At 39.4% G+C, this 22,966-nt stretch overlaps 2 protein-coding genes across 2 annotated transcripts in view; one reads left to right on the forward strand and one right to left on the reverse strand.

The window, feature by feature from the left end:
• The window catches only part of LOC114035096 (olfactory receptor 7D4-like), a 62,624-nt gene extending 39,658 nt beyond the window's left edge, over positions 1–22,966 (reverse strand). Inside the window, exon 1 of the mRNA XM_027851070.1 lies at positions 22,473–22,966. Coding sequence (XP_027706871.1) covers positions 22,473–22,966 — 494 coding nt within the window. The remainder of the gene's footprint in view (positions 1–22,472) is intronic.
• Positions 2,720–3,652, forward strand: LOC114035099 (olfactory receptor 7C1-like). The gene has a single exon (XM_027851074.1). It carries the CDS (start codon positions 2,720–2,722, stop codon positions 3,650–3,652), a length of 933 nt encoding a protein of 310 aa, XP_027706875.1.

Here is a 22,966-nt window from a genome sequence, read left to right on the forward strand (position 1 = left end):
GTGTGTGTGTGTGTGTGTGTGTGTGTGTGTGTGTGTGTGTGTGTGTGCGTATGTATGTATGTGTATGTATTTAGTTTCCCTGCCTCATGTCTCTTTCCACTCCAAGCTATCCTTCATTCAGCTGCCAAGACAGTTTTTCTAAATCATAAGTCTGACTATATCACTCCACCTCTCAATGAATGTTATTGGCTCCCTATTTCCACTAGAATAAAAAAAGAGTCCTTTGATGTTTAAATTGGCTTTTTTATACCTTTCCAGTCTACTTATACTTTCCTTCTCTCTGCATACTCTATATTCTAGTTATACTTGCCTACTTGTTCCTTAAACACGGCACTCTACTTCCTCTCTCTGTCTTTACATTAGCTGCCCTCCCCCCACTCCATTCCTGGAATGCTCCATCATCTCACTTCCATTTCAGTTTCCCTGGCTTCCTTCAAGATTTAGCTCAAATCCTACTTTTTGCAGATGGACTTTCCCACTATTTCTCTACTTCAGTGCCTTACCTTTTCAAATTATCGCTTATCTATTTTGCATATATTTTCCATATACTTAGAGACGGTTTTTGTTTTTCTTTGAATCCCTATCCCTGAAACTTAATTAGTAAGTACATAATAAATGCTTGTTGGATGACTGACTGATTGACTCTGACACTTGTTAGCTGAGTAACTCTAGATAAGTCACTTACCATTTCTCAGACTCAGTTTCCTCACCTGCAAAAAGGGAAAAGGTAAGATAATGCCAGGTTTTGAAGACCCTTGACTGGTAGTCTGAGGAAGTCATCTTTTATTTGATAGGTAATAGAAAGCCACTGAAGGTCATTGAGTAGAGGAGGGCTATAGTCAGATCTATGCCTAAGGAAAATAAATCTGGCAGCATGTAAAGGACAGATTGGGGTATGTAAAGTCTGCAGCTGTGAAGAATTGTTAATAGGTTATTGCAAGAGGGCTTACAGCTGGTAGTGAAAGCTTGTACTAGGATGATGAAAATAGGATTAGAAGAAGAGGTGAATGTTAGAATGTTACAGACAACCAAAAGGATTTGGCAACTTATTGGATGGATAAAGGTGAGAGTGAAGGAATGGTTCGATCAGTGTTTCAAAGCTAGGAGATTTGGTGACTGATGTTGCCATTTACATGAGGCATCTAATCTCTTTTTGAAGACCTCTAGTGATGTGAAACCCACCCCACCTCAGGAAGCCCATTCAGTTTCTGGATAGAACTAATAGTTGCCAAGGTATTTGTACACCTTCCTTCCTGCAACTTCCACACATTGACCTTCATTCTACCCTCTGAAAAATGTCATGGAGGGCGTTATGTTCCTCTTGTGTGAGATGCGCTGTTAGACATCTGGCTTCTTGGACTTTGTCTCGGCAGTAGTCCCTCTTTGCCTTGCTGCATTGCTTGCACCCCAAATTGAAGCATTTCTGTCATTGATCTCAAGGTCTTGGACTCGTCTTCTTCCTCTGGCCCCTGCCTGCTTTTCCCCTTGTGATAATGCTGCTTGCTTCTTGCTCCACAGTCTGGGAATGGACCCATTGCAGAATTAATTCTGTACACCCCACTGTCTTATCGTAAATATACTCTCACTGTGGAGTGCTCTAGCAGCTCAGGTACAACTGGCTTTCAACCCACATCTATAGGCTGATCCTGAGAGCAGTTTTTGTATTTTAATTTATGTTGCTTAAGTTCTAAATGTGCTTGGCAGGGTTTTGTAGAATGTGAGAATAGGAAGCCACCTTTACAGATATCAAAACATAGATATGAGAAATGACTCGGCCAAAGTCACACAGGTAGTAAATGTTGGAGCTGAGATTCAAGTACAGGTCTTCTAAAATCAAGCCCTGGAGTCATTGTATTAAATGAGCAGTCTGAAGTTGTCTCCATGTATTTAGAGGGTTGTCAGGAGAAGCACAGATTCAATTTGTCCTGTTTGTCCTAGGGCACAGAAGCAGGGGCAATGGGTGGATATAGCAAAGGAGCCATTTTAGTCTCAAGGAGACAAAATAAGACCGTCAATGAGAGCAGTCCACAAGTGGAATGGGCTGCCTGGAGAGGTGGCGGGTGTCTGTTCGCAGAGGTCTTTACGTAGGGAATGGACAACTTCTTTTTGGACATGCTATAGTCAAGTCAGCATCTACTATATGCCAGACACTCAGAATAAAAATACAAGCAGAGATAAAGATAAATCTCTGCTGTCAAGGAATTTATATTCCAATAGCAGGAGACAATACATAAAAGGGGGCTGAAAAGCACTGGGAGGGGTGGTGAAGGTACCTAGCTTAGACGTATGGTAGAGAAATACTTGTGGAGATGGGTCAGCAGGGCAGCCTGAGGGGAATGAAGACATGCTTGGCCTGGGCCTCCTCCGTAATGGAAATTCTGGGAGGAGCCAGCCAATCAGAAGGAGAGGCTACAGGGACAAGCGAGGGCACTTCCAATGTAAGAAGTAGTCCAGGCATGAAGTGAGTTTCCAGGATGAAGAGGTTTCTATGGCATGGTAGAGAAAATTCTATGGAGATGAGTCAGCAGCACAGACCCTACAAGTGATTGGGCCCAGAAAACCATGACCTTGGGGGTCAAGGCCACTGAAATTCTTTTGATTTATGGGTTGGATTGGTTGGCCACTAAAAGTCTCTTCTGCTGCAAATTCTGTGACTCTGCAATGGGTATTTTAATTTCATTATCTATTCCTATTCTTATCTGACAGTTAAATCAGTTAAATGGAACCAGGAAATAAAACAAGCATCTCAGAATTCTTCTTCAAATTTCCCATAAAGCAAGAGCAGCAGCTGTTTATTTTTGGGCTATTCCTAGGCATGTATATGGTCACTGTGGTTGGGAACTTTCTCATTATGTTGGCCATTGGAGCTGATTCTCACCTCCACACCCCCATGTACTTCTTCCTTTCCAACCTGTCTTTTGTGGATCTCTGTCTAGTATCCAGCACAGTCCCCAAGTTGCTTGTGAATATCCTGACCAACAGTGAAGCCATCCCCTATGCTGGCTGCCTCACCCAGATGTATTTCTTCTCAGTCTTTGCTTGCATGGACAACTTCCTCCTCGCTCTGATGGCCTATGATCGCTTTGTGGCTATTTGTCACCCTCTGTGCTATGCAACCATCATGAGCCCGCAGCTCTGTGGTCTGCTAGTTCTATTGTCTTGGACTATCAGTCTTCTAGACTGCCTCATTCAGAGTCTGATGGCAATGCAGCTCTCCTTCTGTAAAGACCGTGATCTCCCATTCTTCTTCTGTGATATTCCTCAAGTTCTGAAGCTATCTTGTACTGATGCCCTTGTCAATAACATTTTGGTTTATTTTACAACTGGCCTGCTGGCTGTTCTTCCTCTCACAGGGATCCTTTTCTCTTACACTAAGATTTGTTCTTCCATATTGAGAGTCCCATCACCTGGAGGAAAGTATAAAGCGTTTTCCACCTGTGGGTCTCACCTGTGTGTTGTTGCATTATTTTATGGCACAGTTTTTGGGGTGTACCTGAGCTCCTCGGCTACCCACTCCTCCTGGAAGAGCACAGTTGCCTCAGTGATATATGCTGTGATCACCCCAATGTTGAACCCCTTCATCTATAGTCTGAGGAACAAAGACATAAAGGGTGCCTTGAAGAGACTCATGAGCAGACCAACCTTCTCCTAATGATGGGGCATAACCCTGAGCCTTGGAATGTGGTAACTGGAACCCAAAGCCTGGCTGTCAGAAATCTTGGCTTGCCAACACGAGGCCCAAGACTCTCCAGGGTCATATCTTTCTGGCCTTATTGTCTATCTCTGATTGTAGATTACATGAACTGCTTCTTGACCTCTATTTTTGGAGCTGCTATGACACTGACTTCCAGTTCAAATCCTTCCCTGTCAGACAACCTGCTAACTACAAAGATGCTTCGGACATGAGATCAGAAGATCTGTGATCTACTCCTGAATTCACTGTGTTCCCTTGCACAAATCACATGAGTTTCATGAGCCACAATTTCTTTATTTTTTAAAAATGGACATTTTAGTACCTCTCACCTCTCCTGCCTCCCTCACAGTGTCTTTTTTTCCTGTGCATTGCATGATATAGTGTATGTGAAATTGTTTTGTGAACTTTAATATAAGAAATTTAACAAAAATAATAATAGCAAGGATTTATATAGAGTTTTTACAAATATTATCTCATTTTATTTGCAGAATATCCCTGGAAGGCAGGTGCTTTTATTATCCTCATTTTACAGATGAGAAAATTGAGGCAGACAGAAGTTAAGGTACTCATCCAGGATACTAGCAAGTGTCTGAGGTTGCATTTGAACTCAGGTCTTCCTGACTCTGGGTGTAGTATTCTATCTACTGTGCCACCTAATTTCTATAATGCACAAGGCACTGTATTCAGTCTCGGGGATTCAAAGACAAAAACAACAAAAAAAAGATCTCCTATTCTTTTTAGTGAATTCACTTTTATACAGATAGATAAATCAAAGAGTAAAAGAGCACAAGGAGCTAGTGGAAAGAGAGAAGGCTTCTTGTAGGAATTAAGCATCGAAAGAAATCAAGGCTTCAAGATAAACCTGGAGTCAGGAAAAGCTGAATTCAAATCTGACCTCAGACATTTACTAGATGTGAGATCCTGGGAAAGTCACTTAACCTCATGATATGAAAAAGATATGAAAATGATATGACAATGGAAAGGCACTGGCAAGGGAGAGGAGGTAGATCACAAAAAAAGTCTCCTGCAGAAGATGAGATTTGAGATGAGCTTTGAAGGAAGCCAGGGAATCCAGGACGTAGAGGTGAAGGAGATCATTCCAAGCATGGGGATAGACAATGCAAAGATACAGAGTCAGGAGATGGACTGGTTGGGTGTAAAGAAAAACAAGGAAGACAGTGTACCTGGATCATAGAGGACATGATGGATAGCAAAGTACAAGAAGACTGGAAAGATAAGATGGGGGCAGGTTGTCAATGACTTTAAGCTTTTATATTTGATTTTGAAGCAACTGGAGCTCCTTAAACAAGGGAAGGAGATGACATGATCAGACCTATGCCTTAGGAAAATCACTTTGGCAGCTGAGCAAAGGATGGGTTGGAGCACTGACCACAGAGCTGCAGGCTCATGATGGTTGCATAGCGCAGAGGGTGACAAATAGCCACAAAGCGATCTGCCTCAGTTTTCTCATCTGTAAAATGGGGATAATAAATAGCAGGAGGCCACTGGAGCAGAGGTGGTAGAGAAGTAGTTCAGGGAGTCAAGGGTTGAGGGTGGGGGGTTGGATGTGTGTGTGTGCAATATAAATATAAGGAGAATAAATATATGTAATATATTTATAAACATAAAATAGTTAAATACAAAGTAGGTTGAGGGGGCACTATCAGGAAGGGCTTTATGTAGAAGGTTGTCCTTGAGATGCATTCTACAGGAAGAGAGGGCTTTTATGAGTCAGATATGAGGACAGAGTATAGCTGGTAGTGAGGGTCAACCAATGCAAAGTCATGGAGAAGGGAGACGCTGCATCTTAGAGTGCAAGAGGGTTTGTAACCTCTTATGAGGCTGAAAAGATAGTATAGCAGCAAGACTGTGAAAGACTTTAAAATATAACCATAGGAATTTATATTTGATTCTAGAGGCACTAGGGAGCCACTGGATTTGATTAAGTAGGTGAGCAACATGGACATACCTGTGCTTTAGGAACATCACATTGGATACAGGAAACAGTGGCAATAGGGAGAGAGAGAACAACAGAAGAACCCAAAGACTTCTCTCTCGTCACTCTAAAGAAAGGGGGAAATGGCCTCAGTGAATGAAATCAGAGTGCAAGAACCCAAGTTACTTATTGTTAGGGTTCCCCATGAAATGGTCCATAATGGATGGATCTAGAAACACATCACAGAGGGAAAAAAATGAAACTGTATATATGTAATATACCAGTGACACACATTTAAGTTCCAAGCAATGATGAAATAGCTCTAATTTAGAATCATATTGAAGCTCGTTTTCTCCCACTTTAATCTGTACCAAATCCATAATGAGTTAAATTGAGGCTTTAATGATTCTCTCTAATTAGGCTCTTTTTGCTTGAAAGCAAGATTCAGTTTCTTCTCACAGACATATGCTTATGCCATTGCACAAATTCATAAATTTCTATGTAACTCTTGACAAATCATCTTCTGCTAAAATATATCCCCTCCTAGGTTGTCCAGGCATGATGCAGTAAAGTGAGTATTATTTTATAATTCTAAATCCAAGACATTTTCATATCAAACTCAGAGAACTTCTGAGTTCACAGCTCCAGGCGTCTGGACTTCTTGAAACCTTTGTTTCACTGAAGTGGTTAACCTTCCCCTCCAATCTTCTTGAATACTCAGGGTTAGAAGTCTGATAATTCTTTTCCTTAAGGTCTTTTGCACTAAGTAGTTTGCTAAGTAAACTAATTCTTAAAATACAGGTAAGTACATATTTAAGTAGTAAACTCTTCTGCGCATTTATAATTAAGTCTAGCTGACTAATTGAAATCAACTCATGAATCAACTAGCAAATATGGTGGGGAGCATATCTATGTGGGGCTCACGAGTTGTAGCACAAGCATACACATATCCAATTTAATCCTGGAGGCAATTGAGATAATTATGGGGCTTGCTCCTAAGAAAATGACATCACACTTATGTTTCAGATCTGAGAAGGTAAACAGGAGAGGTCACAACTATCCAGGAGCACAAATGAAGAGGACCTGACCTACACAACACTGAAATTAGTGTTCCAGAGATAGACACTTGGCTTAATAGGCGGCTTTCATAGACTCTCAGAATTTCAGAATATATATAGTGTTGCTCATCAGATTCCAGTGGCTTCCTGTAACTTCAGGGATCAAATATTAACTTTTCCCCTTCACTGCTATCATTCTAGCCTAACTGGATTTCTCATTGCTTCTCCTACAGGACAGTGCATTCCCCATTTCCATTCCTTTGGACTGACTGTCTCCCATGCCCTACATGCACTTTCATTGCCTATCAGAACCTTGGGCTTTCTTCAGTGTTTAGTTCGAACAGAATTTTTCTTCAATGATGTCAAACTCAAACAGAAACTGATACATATTGACTTAGAAAACCACAAATTAACATTATTTATGTTCTATTTGTATTTTTATTTATTTTGGCAAACATTTCCTAATTACAGTTTTAGTCTGGTGGGGGCTTACCGGACAATTTTGCTGGAGTTATAGGGCCAAGATTTTGACACATCTGTTCTGTATGATCCTCAAGCTGCTAGTGACTTCTTAAAATCACCTCCAGTCGGTTAGCCCATAAGCATCTCAAACTCAATATGCCCCAAACAGAACTCATTATTTTCCCCCTTAAATCCTATCCTCTTTCCAACTTTCCTATTATTTTTAAGGGCATTGACATCCTCACAGTCACCTAGGGTGACAACTTCAGTGTCATTCTCCACTTCTCATTCACACTCACCCCACATATGCAGTCTAATGTCAAATCTTGTCATTTTTACCTTCATTGCATATCTGGTATACAGTCTCTTCTTTTCACTCACACAACCTCCTCCCTAGTCCAAGTCTTCATCATCTCCCACCTGAGCTTTTGCAAGAGCTTCCTAATTATTCTCCTTATCTCAAGCCTCTACCCACTCCAACCCATCCTTTGCTCAGCTGCCAAAGTGATTTTCCTAAGGCATAGGTCTGATCATGTCATCTCCTTCCCTTGTTTAAGGAGCTCCAGTTGCTTCAAAATCAAATATAAAAGCTTAAAGTCATTGACAACCTGCCCCCATCTTATCTTTCCAGTCTTCTTGTACTTTGCTATCCATCATGTCCTCTATGATCCAGGTACACTGTCTTCCTTGTTTTTCTTTACACCCAACCAGTCCATCTCCTGACTCTGTATCTTTGCATTGTCTATCCCCATGCTTGGAATGATCTCCTTCACCTCTACGTCCTGGATTCCCTGGCTTCCTTCAAAGCTCATCTCAAATCTCATCTTCTGCAGGAGACTTTTTTTGTGATCTACCTCCTCTCCCTTGCCAGTGCCTTTCCATTGAGATGACCTTCCATTTATACTGTACATATCTTTTTATTGTTTTAGTTTCTATTTCTTTAATTATTAGTGATTATAAATAGTTGTGAGAAGGCTATTGATCGATTCTATTTCTCCTTCCAAAAAATTTCATATCCCTTAACCATTTGTCTACTGGGAAAAGTATTTTTTTTGATGATGAATGTTCTTTATTTTTTCCTACTTAATAGTATTTCATTTTTTCCAGTTACATGTAATGATAATTTTCAATGTTCACTTTTATAAGATTTTGAGTTCCAAATTTTTTTTCTGCCTTCCTCCCCTTCCACCTCCCCTAGAGAGCAAGCAATCTGATATAGGTTATACTTGTTCAGTCATATTAAACATATTTCTGCTTTAGCCATGTTGTGAAAGAAGAATCAGAACAAAAGGGAAAAACTATGAGAAAGAAAAAACAATCTGCATTCAGACTCCATCAGTTCTTTCTCTGGAAGTAGATGGCATTTTCCATTATGAGTTTTTTGGAATTGTCTTAGATCCTTGTATTGCTGAAAAGAGCTAAGTCCATCAAAGTTGGTCATAGCACAAAGTTGCTGTTACTGTGTAAAATATTCTCTTGGTTCTGCTCATTTCACTCAGTATCAGTTCATGTAAGTCTTTCCAGGTTTTTCTGAAATTCGCCTGCTCATCATTTCTCATAGCACAATAGTATTATATTACATTCATATACCATAATTTGTTCAGCCATTCCCCAATTGATGGGCATCCCCTCTACTGTATATATCTTGCATGTACCTACTTCTTTGTGTTTTGTTTCACCCATTAGAATGTGAACTCATTGAGAACAAGATCTGTGATTTTGCCTTTATTCTTATCCTTAGCACTTAGCATTGTGCCTGGCACATAATAAGCACTCAATAAATGCTCGTTGACCCTTTATGTATTTTGTATATGCCCATATATGTACATGTGTCTCTTCTGTCTATGTTATAAGCCCCTTAAAGGCAGGATCTGTTTCATTTTTGTCTCTGTACCTTTAGTGCCTAGCACAGTTATTGACAGATGTTTAATAAGTCTTTGTTAACTGATTGATTTATTCTATGGATAAGGAAACTGAGAATCTGGGAGATTGTGACTTGCCCAGGTGACAAGAAATGGTCTGAGGCAGGATTTGAACCCAACACTTATTGAGTCCTCTGTTTAAGTCTAGAAGTAATAGTATTAATACTTACTATATCAATACTGGACTGACTATGAGGTCAGCTAAGGGCTTCCAATCGGCTACTGGCATTTTATGTTCCTTTGGCTTAGACAAAACAATCGCCTCAACCTGTTTCTAAAATATCGCCCTGAATGAGTCATCTCTAATTCCAGTCTATGAATAGATAAATGAGTGAAACAGCATTTATTAAGTTCTTACTATGTACAAAGCACTGTGCTGAATACTAGGGATAAAAATAGAAAACATGATGGTTTTTGCCAGGGATGGGGAATCTGTGGCTTCAAGGCCACATGTGGCCCTCTAGGTCCTCAAATGCAGCCCCTTAACTGAATCCAAACTTTACAAAACAATTTGTTTGGATTCAGTCAAGGGGCTGCACTTGAGGACCTAAAGGGCCACATGTGGCCTCGAAGCAACAGGTTCCTGAACCCCAGATCTTTGCACTCACGGAGTCCACATTCTAATAAGGGGAAATAACACAGGCAGGTTTCAGCTTCATGATAGATGAAAAGGCCTCCTGGTCCTTAGGGTATAGTGGCAAAGACGAAAGGAATGTTTCTTCTTTAATGTCATTTCCATTGATGACCATGTTTGTTTCTGATATTGAGCCATTTGACAATACTAAGGATTTGGGTGGGGAGAACTTTCTTTTCTAGGTGTAAAGGAAGTTAGGCCTGCAGCATGTTCAGAAGTAGTTGCTAGGCTGTATCTCCACATCATCCCTGATTGATGACTGAAAGGGCCATGTTGGAAGCAGTGGAGGGATATTATTCCCAATGCTGTTGGCCTCAGGGTTCTAGAATATCTTCAGTGCAATCTTGGGGAAGATGGTGGTGGTGGTGGTACTTGCATTTGTATTCCCAGGTGCTGCTGCTGCTGCTGGTGGTGGTGGTGGTGGTTGTACTTGCATTTGTATTCCCAGGTGCTGGTGGTGGTGGTGGTGGTGGTAGTGGTATGGCCTACCTGGGCACTTGCTGCTCTCTCTCAGGATGCATTGTTATTTCAGCCGGGCTGGATTGCCTATTCTCCCGGCTGCAGTTGTTCAGCATTTGGTAAAGATGGCTGGCCCCTTCTCCACAAGGATTACTCCCCTGGAAGATGGCTTTAGGGACTGGGATGGAAGGAGAAGCAATAATCTTGAAAGCAGTGCTATTCTTGGGGCGCTTAGGCTTACCTGCTAATTGGTGCAGTTGGTCAACAGTTGGTTTAGGCAGTGTTGAGGATAGAGGGTTCTCTGTTTCCCAGGAATTGCTTCTTCAATGATGGTGGTTGGGGCCACGTTGGAAGCAGGGCTGATGGTGTTGCAAGCACCATTCTTCCTAGACCTCTTGGCTACAGGGTCTTGGGAATTCTCCATTAAGGTCTGAGGGAAGGTGGTGATCAAGGTGCTGGTGGTGGTTTGACTCACCTGGCACATGGCACTTCTTGTCTCTCCCAAAGGGCACCTTGGTGATTCAGTTAGGTGATCTGCCTGCCTTGAGTGTGGCACTTGGTCAGCATAGACTCAACAGTGGACTAATTTTTCTACCACCTCCTGGGGCGAAGAAGAAATTTATTTTCTTGCCTATCCAGAAATTCTCCCTTTGGAGTGTCAGGTTGTCTGCCTTCTACATGCTGAACTCAATCCACTTCTGGAAGCCTCAGGAAGATCAAACTTGTGGAAAGTGTCTCTCTTACCCAGACTAGTCTCTGTTCTAGCTGGCATGAAGATACACGAGTAGGTCACAGGAGAGCTAGGTCTTATTCAGACAATGACCAGACAATTTACAGTATTACACAGGAAATTAGAGGAATGATTATATAACAATAATAATGTTTATCCATATAATGCATATTTTGCATGTAATTGCATATGCTTATTGATGCACATGCCAATTACTGCATGTTTGGGATATGTTTCTGTTTGTCAAGTCAAGTAAAAAAAACATTTATTAAGCACTTACTATGTGTTAGACACTGAGCTAAGTGCTGGGGATACAAAGAAAATAAAAAAAAAAACAAACAAAACCAGAACCTGATCTCAAGTAGCACACAGTTTAATTTAATTTAATTTATTGTTTGTACACAAACAATACACATAGGGTAAAATGGAGATAATCACAGAGGGAAGGCCCCAGCATGAAGGGAGCTTGGGAAAGGCATTTTGCAGAGATGGAATATTAGATGAGATTTGAAGGAAACCAGAGCATGCAAGAATCAGAGATGAGCAGGAAAAGAATTCCAGGTATGGGGGAAGGGCAGCCAATAAAAATGCTCAAAGTAGGGAGATGGAGGATATTGTGCGAAGAACATCAGGGAAGTCAGTGACCATGGATTACAGTGGATGTTTGAAGGGAATAAGATGTAAGATGACTGGAAAGGTAGGAAGAGGCTATGTTACAAATGACTTTAAAAGCCAAAGAGGATTTTAGACTAGATCCCAGAGAGAATATGGAACTACTAGAGTTTATTAAAGGGTTAAGACTTATGCTTTATTTATTTTTATTCTTTTTACCAACTGATAGTACTTTACTTTTTCTAATTACATGTAAAGACAATTTTAACATTCATTCTTTATAAAATGAATTTATAAATTTTCTTCCTCCCTCCTTAACCTACCCCTCTCTAAAAGGGTGATCAATTTTATATAGGTTATATATGGGCAATGTAAAACTTATTTCCATATTAATCATGTTGTGAAAGAAATAACAGGTTGCAAAAAAAAATTACAGTCTGCAAAAGGAAAAAAAAACACAAAATAAATAAAGAGAAAATAGTATTCTTTGAACTGTATTCAGACTCCATCAGTTCTTTCCCTGGATGTGGATAGCATTTTTCATCATGAGTCTTTTGGAATTAAAACCTATGCTTTATAAAGAACATTTTGGTAACTGAAGGAGGAGTAGATAAGCAGGATGAGACTTGAGGCAGGAAGACCTACCAGAAGGCTAATAGTTCAGGCATGAGATTGTGACTGTCAGAGGAAAGGGACATAGAGGAGAAATGTTAGCAAAGTAGAAAAGACAAAATTGGTTGTAAAAGAGGAGAGGAGTGGTGATAGACAGGAGGAGTCAAGTACGACACTTAGGTTTTGAGCCTGGTGACAAGGAAGATAATAGAGTACTTCACAGTAAGAGGGAAGTTTGGAGGAAGGATGGGGGTTCGGAGGGGAAAAAAGGGTTTTTATATTCTTGTTCACATTTATTTGTTTCTATATTACTATCACACACATGTAGTACTTACATAGGTCTGTTGATTATTTTTATTTATAAGTATGTTGAATATTTTATTAGTTATTTGCATATTCATATCTGACTTTGCATATTTTATTATTCTGTAGGCCTACTGATAGTATTATTTCTTGACTTTTGCTTTGCTGTTATACATATTTGCTAATTTTAAAGATATACATGTACTGCTTTTATGAATACAGGCAGTATGTTATCCTATGTGTAATTTGGTAGTGAAGCTATCTTTTCAGGAATATTTTATCCCATGCTATGTCTATTGCATATATTGTTTTTTAAATTTGCTGTGAATGGCACCCTGATTGCCTCAAATACTGGCCTAATCATCTTTGTTCTGTAGGTGCTGATTTTTCTTTTGATGATGTGAAGTATAATTGCACATAAAAAGCAGATGAAGGTTGATTTTGCAAGGGACTGCAGAATTTCTCATCCTTGGGAGGAATGTCCCCAGAATGCTTAGCTACTTGAGCCTTGGAGAAACTGAAATCTCATCTTTTCTTCTCCCTAAGGGGAAACCAGCAAGAATTGTCTCACATGAGGCAATGATATTAGAAAATGTAGAAACAAAATGAGGGGTGCATCGCAATAGAAAGCTTGCAGCTGTGATGGTGTGAGGAGGAGATTCCATCTGTCCTCTGCCACAGCCTGCATGTCTGGGCCATGACTGAAAATGCTCAGCATGAAACTTAATCCAAACAACAGATACTGTTTGATTGGAACTGAAGAATGCTAGACAGAGATTTTGAAGGCAGCTGTACTCATTATACAACTGAGAATAGAGCTGGTAATCCCTGTTTTAGTCCTGTTTCTCTTCTGCTTCTGCCATTCTCTCAGTTGTGAGAATAATTGTTGTTTTTCCTAATCCTTATATCTGTTAAGAGTTTGTTCACTTTCCAAAGAAAATGGTTTCTTTAAGATATTGTTTACTGTTCACTTTGTTCATCAACCTTAGGGTTGATGAAAAGTAACTGAGAGATTAGGGTTGGGACATAGGAGAAGAGCATGCGAGAGAGAACTTCTAAATCCCCAGGAGGTTCCCTGGCTGAAGGATTGAAACAAATCAAGGATATTTTATTGAAACTTTATTTTTAGGCTCTCCCAAAGCAGAGAAGCCCGAGTAAACGTGTACCTAGACACTGAATCAATCAGTCTGTCAATAAGCATTTGTTAAGTGTCTGCTATGTGCCAGGCACTGTGCTAAGTGCTGGAGAAACAAATATGAAACTGAAAAAGAAAGGCAGACCTTGCTCTCAAGGAGCTGACAATCTCATGAGGGAAGACATCACACAAAAGGAAGTTAAAAGGCTGATCCAGGTAGAGCTAAACCATGGTCTTCTGGCAGGAAGGAGCTTTGGTCATCAATAAAAGCCTTCACTCTTTTCTGCTGTTCTGACACTGTTGGCTTTGAGTAAATCTCCATTTCTCTTTTCCTCTCTGAGCAGATTTAAAGAGTATTACTCTTCCCCCTTTCTCATAGGGAGAAAGCAGAGGGCAGTTCCTGTGGGGAAAGGTCACTCCTGTGGAGACACATGAAGGGAGGAATTGAATGGTTCTGCTCCCAAAAAGGTGAAAGAGGCAGAGACATACAAACAAAGAGAGGAGAGAGGGAGAGAGAGAGAGAGAGAGAGAAAGAGAGAGAGAGAGAAAGAGAGAGAGAGCACCTTATTTTACTCCTTAGCCAAACAATTCCCACTCTCAATTACTGCTAAACTTGGATTCTTGTGAAATTCTGGAGGTTTCTGCTACTCTTCTTCCTACATGTAGATGCTCTTTATTGTATCTAGGTTGGTGAACATGTATACATAATTTCCTCCCTCCCCCTTATTTTTCACTTTAAAGTCCACTTGATTGAATTTCAAAATTTTCAGGAAAATGCATTTCTTATGATTTCAAAGAAATTCAATTGAACCAGCATTTATTAAGGCCAAATTATGTGCAAGGCACTTTTCTAGGTGCTGTGGATACAAAGACAAACAAAATAAAACAAAATAAAACAATTTCTCTCCTTAAGAGTTCACATTGTGGGGTGGAACCAAGATGGCGGAGTAAAAGCAGTGACTTGCTGGAGCTGTCCCCCAAATCCCTCCAAATACCTATAAAAATGGCTCTAAACAAATTCTAAAATGGCAGAATCCACAAAAAGACAGAGTGGAACAAATTTCCAGCCAAAGACAACCTGGATGGTTGATCAGAAAGGTATATCACACGGGGTGGGGAGAGGAGCGCAGTTTGGCATGGGCGTGCAGGCTGCAGCGAACCTGGAGCAGGCCTCAGAGGATGGAATCACAGGCAGTTGTGGCAGTTTCCAGACTTCTCAATCTATGAACACCAAAGACAACTTAGGTCAGTGGGAAAAGTCTGTGTCAGTGGGGAGAGAGAGAAGCTGTTGGTCTTAGCTCCAGCTCCTGAGCTCGGCGGGGGCAGCAGCTGTGAGCTCCAGCTCACAGACTGAGGGGGAATTGAGTGACTGATCAGAGGGGAATTGCAGGGATCTCTCTGCTGGTGCAGGATTCTCTTACTTTGCTTGTGTTTGGATCTGGGACACAGTTCTGGGTGGCAGTCCTGGGGCAAGGAGGAAGGAGGAGCGGTGGAGCTTGTGGTGGCTGTGGAGAGGAAACCCTCCTCATAGTTCCAAGACAGAAAAGAGTGCTCATAAACCAGAGCGCAGGCCAGGAAAGGAGTAAACACCTTGCCCTTGATCATAGCACCTTGGAAGAACTGAAAATTTACAGGTCCCTAGAAGTATCTCTGAAAACAGCTGTACAAAACTCCTGAAGCTTGGGACAGTACATTCTCCACACTGGAAACAGACTCCTACCTTAACAAAGAGTTTATAACTCAAGTAATTGGCTGAGATCATGAGCAAGCAGCACAAAAAGAGTCAGACTATATTATCTTACTTTAATGACAAAGGAGATCAAAACATACAACCAGAAGAAGACAACAAAGCCAAAACTCCTACATCCAAAGCCTCCAGGAAAAATATGAATTGGTCCTAGGCCATGGAAGAGCTCAAAAAGGATTTTGAGAAGCAAGTAAGAGAAGTAGAGGAAAAACTGAGAGTGATGCAAGAAAATCATGAAAAACAAGTCAACAGCTTACTAAAGGAGACCCAAAAAAATACTGAAGAAAATAACACCTTAAAAAATAGCCTAACCCAAATGTCAAAAGAGGTCCAAAAAGCCAATGAGGAGAAGAATGCCCCAAAAAGCAAAATTGGCCAAATGGAAAAGGAAGTCCTAAAGTTTACTGAAGAAAATACTTCCTTAAAAATTAGAACGGAGAAATTGGAAGCTAGTGACAATTTGAGAAATCAAAGCACTGTAACACTAATCCAAAGGAATGAAAAAATAGAAGAGAATGTGAAATATCTCATTGGAAAAACAACTGATCTGGAAAATAGATCCAGGACAGAGAACTTAAAAATTATTGGACTATCTGAAAGCCATGATCAAAAAAAGAGCCTAGACATCATCTTTCAAGAAATTATCAAGGAAAACTGCCCTGATATTTTAGAACCAGAGGGCAAAATAGAAATTGAAAGAATCCACCAATCACCTCCTGAAAGAGATCCCCAAAGGAAAACTCCTAGGAATGTTGTAGCCAAATTCCAGAATTCCCAAGTCAAGGAGAAGACATTGCAAGCAGCCAGAAGGAAACAATTCAAGTACTGTGGAAACACAATCAGGATAACACAAGATTTAGCAGCTTCTACTTTAAGGGTCCGGAGGGCATGGACTATGATATTTCAGAGGGCAAAGGAGATAGGACTACAACCTAGAATCAATGGTCATTCAATGAAGTAGGGGGCTTTCAAGCATTCCTGTGGAAAAGACCAGAGCTGAATAGAAAATTTGACCTTCAAATACAAAACTCAAGTGAAACATGGAAGAGGTAAACGGGAAAGAGAAATCATAAGAGACTTACTAAGGTTGAACTGTTTACATTCTTGCATGGAAAGATGATATTTGTAACTCATGAGTCCTTTGTCAGTATTAGGGTAGTGGGAGGGAAAAAATTATATGTATGTAAAGATAGATAGATAGAGGGCACAGGGTGAGTTGAAGATGAAGGAGTGATATCTGGAAAATAAAATTAAGGGGTGAGAGAGGATTATACTGGGAGAAGGAGAAAGGGAGAAGTAGAATGAGGTAAAATATCTCACTTGAAACCGACAAGAAAAGGCTTTTAGAGTGGAGGGGAAATGGGAGAAGGTGAGAGGGAATAAGTGAATCTTATTCTCATAGAATTTGGCTTAAGGAGGGAATAACATACACAATGGTGTATGGAAATCTATCTTACCCTGCAGGAAAATAAGGGGGGAAGGGGACAAAAGAGCAGGGGGTTGATAGAGGGGAGGGCAGATTGGAGAGGGGATAATCAAAAGCAAATACTTCTGAGGAGGGACAGGGTCAAAAGAGAGAATAGAATAAATGGGGGGTAGGATAGGATGAAGGGAAGTAAACTTAGTTTTTCACAACAGGACTACTATGGAAGTGTTTTGCATGACTACACATCTATAACCTGTATCGAGATGCTTGCCTTTTCGATGAGGGTGGGTGGGGAGAGAGGAAGGGAGAAAAATTTTAACCCAAAGTTTTAAAAACACATGTTAAAAAAATAAAAGAAACCCATTAACTGTGAAAAAAAACAATAAAAATGTATTTAAAAAAGAAAAAAAGGAAAAAAATACCAAGCAAAGAAAAAAAAAGTTCACATTATGCTAGGGAGAAAAAATATACAAAGATAGGTAAATACAAACAGACACATACATAATAAACATGCATATATGTAATATGTACACATATATTACACATGTACATGTAAATACACAGATTGATAGGTGCCTTCTATGAATGGCTAAAGTCTCTTTATTTCTACATTTTCTGCTTCATCCAGAAATTAAAATTCTATTCTCAGACAACATCTTCTTAATTTCCTGCTCCTCTCCAATATCTGCATTTCCCTTCCAAAATTCATGCTCACAATCGGCAGCTGCAATTACAACATAACTTGTGCTCCTAATATCGTTGGTTTCTTATCCAATACTCTAATTTTTAGCAACTATTTACTAATTCCTTCAAGCAATTAGATTTGTGTTAAAGTGAGTCTCCAGTACTGCAAAGAAATTGATGGTTTTGACAAATCTTGCGAAGTTCTCTCTCATGTTTTGGATCTATTCCTTAGGGATATAGAAGATGTCTTCATTGTTATTATGACATTGAGAAACCTTGGTACCCTTAACAGGTAATTACTAAGCATGCTTATTTATCCCTTCTTCTCCTGACTGTCTCTGAACAACTCCTCACCTAACAATGCCTGTAAATACATATCTTGTGGGAGAAACAGTTTCTTATTCTTCACAGAATCTAGCTTTTCCTTCTATTATTTCTTTCCTTTTCATACTTTCCCCTACCATCCAACATAGTGACATGAATCAGGATTTTCCCTGGCTATTTTTACAAAAAAAAATTATTTTATTTTCAATTTATGGAACAAAACAAGCATTTCCATAACACAGTACAATAAAAAAGATGATTGCACACGAAACTGCAAATCTACCATGTACAACTTGCTATTCCCTCCAAATATACAACAAAGTTATTGTGCAAATTTCTTTTTTTCCCCTTTTTTTCCCTCCCTCCCCCTGCCTTAGAGATGGCTGCATTAGAGACAAATAGGTGTGTAAAATTAATGTATACATAGTTCTGTTTATCAATTCTTTCTCTGGATGCAGATAGTGTCTCTCTTCATAGGTCCTTTATTCTTAATTTGTGTAGTTATAATAGTCAAAATGACTTAGTTGCTCAAACTCATTCTTAAAGTAATATTGCTGTTACTGTATACAATGTTCTCTTGATTCTGCTCATTTTGCTCTTCATTATTTTGTGCAAGTCGTTCCATATTTTTCTAAGATTATTGAGCTCATCATTTCTTGTAGCACAGTAGTATTCCATCATAATCATACACCACAAATTGTTCAGCCATTTTCCAATTGATAGGGATCCTTGCAATGTCTGGTTCTTGGTCACCACAAAAAGAGATACTATAAATGTCCTATTCACATTCCAAGTTATAATTTCTATTTGTGAATTTGCCTCCATCTCATTTTTACTATTTTCTTTCTCAGCTTTTATTTTTATCCTATATCTGTTAGCTTATCTTCTCCCCCCCTGCAACCCCCCACTTCACCCACCCCTCTGAGTCCCTCATCCCTTCCCCCACCCACCCAGATCCCAATCCCCACACCCCTCTAAAAGTCCCTTCCCCACCCTGTTCCCCAGTTTTCTTACCTCTCTACATGTTCAGAAGACTTCTACACCTTTCTAGATGTATGTATTGTTTTGTCTTCAACTCAGATGAGAGAAAGGTTCCAATATTACCAGCCCTCCACCCCATCTGCTTCCTCTGTATTAGTTCTTCCTTTCATGCCTCATTTTTATAATATAATCACTCTTTTACCTTTTCCTACCCAATTTTGTTTTTCACCCCATCATACACACCTCAACCTCAACCTTTCTTTCAAACTACCTTAGTAATGATGTCAGTTTTAAGAATACTGATAACATTTTCATATATTTAATTAGTAAATAGTTTGACCTTAATGAGTGCCTTATAATTAATTATTCTTTAATGTTTTCCTTATATTTCTTCTGGATTTTTATATTGAATTTTCCATTGAGTTCTGGTCTTTTTTGTTACAAATACCTGAAAATTTTCAATTTGTCAAATGTCCATTTTTTTAAAAATTCAAGATAATACTCAACTTTGTTGGCTTATTCTTGGATGCAACTCCAGCTCTTTTGCTCTTTGAAATATAAAATTCCAAGACCTAGGGTCTTTTACTGTAGAAGCTATTAGGTTTTGTGAAATCCTGGCTGTATTTCCACAATATATAAATTGCTTTTTTCTTGTTGCTTGCAATATTTTCTCTTTAACCTGGGAGTTTTGAAATTTGGCTCTTCCAGTTTGTCCCCCTGGTTCTTTCAGTTTCTCTTTTGGGAACTGAAGCTTGCCCCCTTTTTTTTATTTATTTTATTTCTTGAAATATATTTTTCTAATTTCATTAAATAATTCCCAGTTACATGTAAAAAAAATTTTAACATCCATTTTAAAAAATTTGAGTTTCAAATTCTCTCTCTCACTCCTGCCCACCTTCCCCTCCTTGAGAAGGCAAGCAATATGATATTGATTATACATGTTAAGTCATGCAAAACATAATTCTGCATTAGCCATGGTCCTTTGGGGTTGTTTTGAACAACTGTTTTGATCTGAGTAGTTGTCTTTCACAGTTGATTATCCTTACAATATTGTTGTTACTATGTACAATGTTCTCCTGATTCTGTTCATTTTACTTTGCATGAATTTATATGTCTCCCCATGTTTTTCTGAGACCATCCTGCTGATCATTTCTCATAGTACAGTAGTTTTCTGTCATATTAGTGTATAAGGTTGATGTTACAAATGGATTATTCCCACTTTATGATGTGGGCCAATGTATCAAGCTAATAAGTGACTAAAATAAAAATTGAAAAGGATTGAAAAAAAAGCCCACAACTTGTTTGGCCATTCTCCAGCTGATGGGCATCCCCTCAATTTCCAATTCTTTGCCACCACAGAAAGAGCTACTGTAAATATATTCTTGTAAAAATGGTCCTTTTTACTTTTACTTTGATCTCTTTGGGTTACAGACCTGGTGATACTGTTGCTGGGTTAAAGGATATGCACAGTTATATAGCCCTTTGTTTCCCCTTCATTTTTAGGGGAACACTTTGTTATCCCTAATACACAAGAGAGAAGAGACACATTCTTTGAGGCCCCTTTCCTTTTCTTCTATGAATCATACCAACCTACACTTTGAATATAGGTGGAAATTAGTTGTTTTTGGCAGAAAGACAAACACTATCTAACACTCAGGTATCTGCATAATTCTCTGTGTTCTCCATGCATCCTGGAAGGAAGATACTCAGTCCTTTGTAATAATGCTAACAGTTCTTGTAGTCTACTTCCACAGAGAACATATCAGTCTGAGATGTCCAACAATATTACCTTATGAGGCAGTGAGTTCCTTATCACTGTAAAAGGACAAGTAGGCTTTAGAGCTAAAAGAAAGCTTATGGATCATCTAGTCCAACCTTCTGGTTTTGTAGATGAGGAAAATGAAGCAAAGGGGTTAAGCAACTTGACCACAGTTACTAAACTAGTGAATAGTGGAGTTCAGATTTAAATCACAATCTTATTCAAAGTCTTATGTGCTTGCCACGACTACACAGTTAAAAGTTTACATATTGTAAAGAGGACTCTTTTATCTGTAGGAGGCTGACATAGAGGATCTTTAACGTATGTTACATATATTACATTATAAGAAGGGGCAACAAAGGGCTATATTACAGAACTAAGATTCTATGACTTCATGATTCTAAGGTGAAAGAGAAAGATCTAAGGATAATGATATCATTATCACTAATGTTAATAATAATATATGATATTCACATAATGCTTTAAGGTTTGCAAAGCATTTTACTGATATTTCATTTGACCCTTATAAAACCCCTATTAGGTAGATGTTGTTATTATTTCTATAGTAATATATGAAACAGTGTATTTCAAGTACCTTGCAACCCTTAAGGTACCACATAAATGCTAGCTATTGTTATTATTATTATTTTATAGATGAAGAAACTTAGGCTGTGACTTGCTCTGGGTTCCACAGCTTATAAGGGTCTGAAATAGAGTTTGAACCTGTGTCTTTCTGATGATAAGTCCAGTACTCAGTCCACCAGGCAATGCTGCCTCCTAGCAAATCCTTATGCCTTATGTGCTCACAAAAATAGTTCTAATGTCCAATCATGATAGACAATTACACTAGACTCTTGAAGGTTTTGCTAGAAAAACATAAACTCTGGTAGGATTTGAGCCACACTGCTGAGGCTTTGAGAATATGCTTAAGGATAGACTATTGTCCAGGGACCATTTAGTTAAAAAGAAAAAGATTGGCAATAAGTTAATGATTTATTTTTTGCCAGAGTAACACATGAAGATCACATACTAAGGCATAGGAAAATGGACATTTGAGTGGATGGAAGGATTGTACATAGCAACAAAATCCTGACTCTCTGTTTTATTTCTTTTTTTCTTCCTGAAATTTGATAGGATTTTTACAACTTTCGTGTGCTTTTTCACACATCGTTTCATTTGATCCATAGACCAGAATTTGTCTTGTGGCAAGACAGCTTCTATAATGGCCATTCCGCAAATGAAAAGACTGAGGCTCAGAGAAAATAAATGACTTACTTAAAAACACAAACCAAGGTCTCCTAACACTAAATCTAGTACTTCTTTAGAAAGAATGGATGTTATGACAAAGTAGGTTGTGAAAAATTAGAATGCAGTAAGAAAGTCCAGAAATTGACACCATGAAGAACTCTATGAGTGATAGTAAAGAGATCATATAGCCAGTTAAGTAGGACCCTGGCTAGTCCTGGGCTTCACCCTTTGAATCCAAGGTTTCTAACCACCAGACTTTTGACGTCAGATACCGATGCCACATTGTCAGGGCCAAGCTCAATCATTGAGAAGAAGCTGTTCTACTAGTGAACCTCCTTAGGGCTTCCTTCATGTCCTTATTCCTCAGACTATAGATGAAGGGGTTCATCATGGGGGTGACTACGGAATACATCACTGAGGCAACTGAGATCTTCCAGGAGGAGTGGGTAACTGAAGAACTCAGATATACTCCAAGTCCTGTGCCATAGAATAATAAAACAACAGAGAGGTGAGACCCACAGGTAGAAAAGGCTTTATATTTCCCTCTAGCTGATGGTACTCTCAATATTGAGGAACAGATCTGAGTATAAGAGAAAAGGATCCCTGTGAAGGGGAGAACACCTAGCAGACCAGTTGCAAAATATACTAAGATGTCATTGATGAGGGTATCAGAACAAGAGAGTTTCATAACCTCACCAAGATCACAGAAAAAGTGGGAAATCTCATGTTCTGTACAGAAGGACAACCTCATCACCATTAGAATTTGGAGAACAGAGTTTAGAAGACTAATAGTCCATGCCATTAGAACCAGGAAGCCACAAATCCGTGGACTCATCATGGTGACATAGTGCAGAGGGTGACAAATGGCCACAAAGCGGTCATAGGCCATCACAGTGAGGAGCAAATTGTCTGAACAAGCAAAAACAATGAAAAAGTACATCTGAGCAAAGCAACCAGTATACGAAATGACCTTATTGTGTGTTAGAAGGTTCATCAGCATCTTGGGGACCAAGGTAGTAACTAGACAGACATCCACCAAGGACAAATTGGAGAGAAAGAAGTACATGGGAGTGTGGAGGTGGGAGTCAGAGCCAATAGCCAGCATGATGAGAATGTTCCCAACCACAGTGACCATGTACATGCCCAGGAAGAGCCCAAAGAGGGGAAGGTGCTGCTCTGACTTCTCAGAAAGTCCCAGGAGGAGGAATTCTGACACGTGTGTTTGGTTTTCTGGTCCCAT

Source organism: Vombatus ursinus, unplaced genomic scaffold (genome assembly GCF_900497805.2).
Source record: "Vombatus ursinus unplaced genomic scaffold, bare-nosed wombat genome assembly UNPS02009173.1, whole genome shotgun sequence".
Classification (NCBI taxonomy): Eukaryota; Metazoa; Chordata; class Mammalia; order Diprotodontia; family Vombatidae; genus Vombatus; species Vombatus ursinus.

Bases quoted from the DNA above. Each gene is read 5' to 3' on its own strand.
- LOC114035099 (XM_027851074.1), top strand. From the start codon at position 2,720: ATGGAACCAGGAAATAAAACAAGCATCTCAGAATTCTTCTTCAAATTT.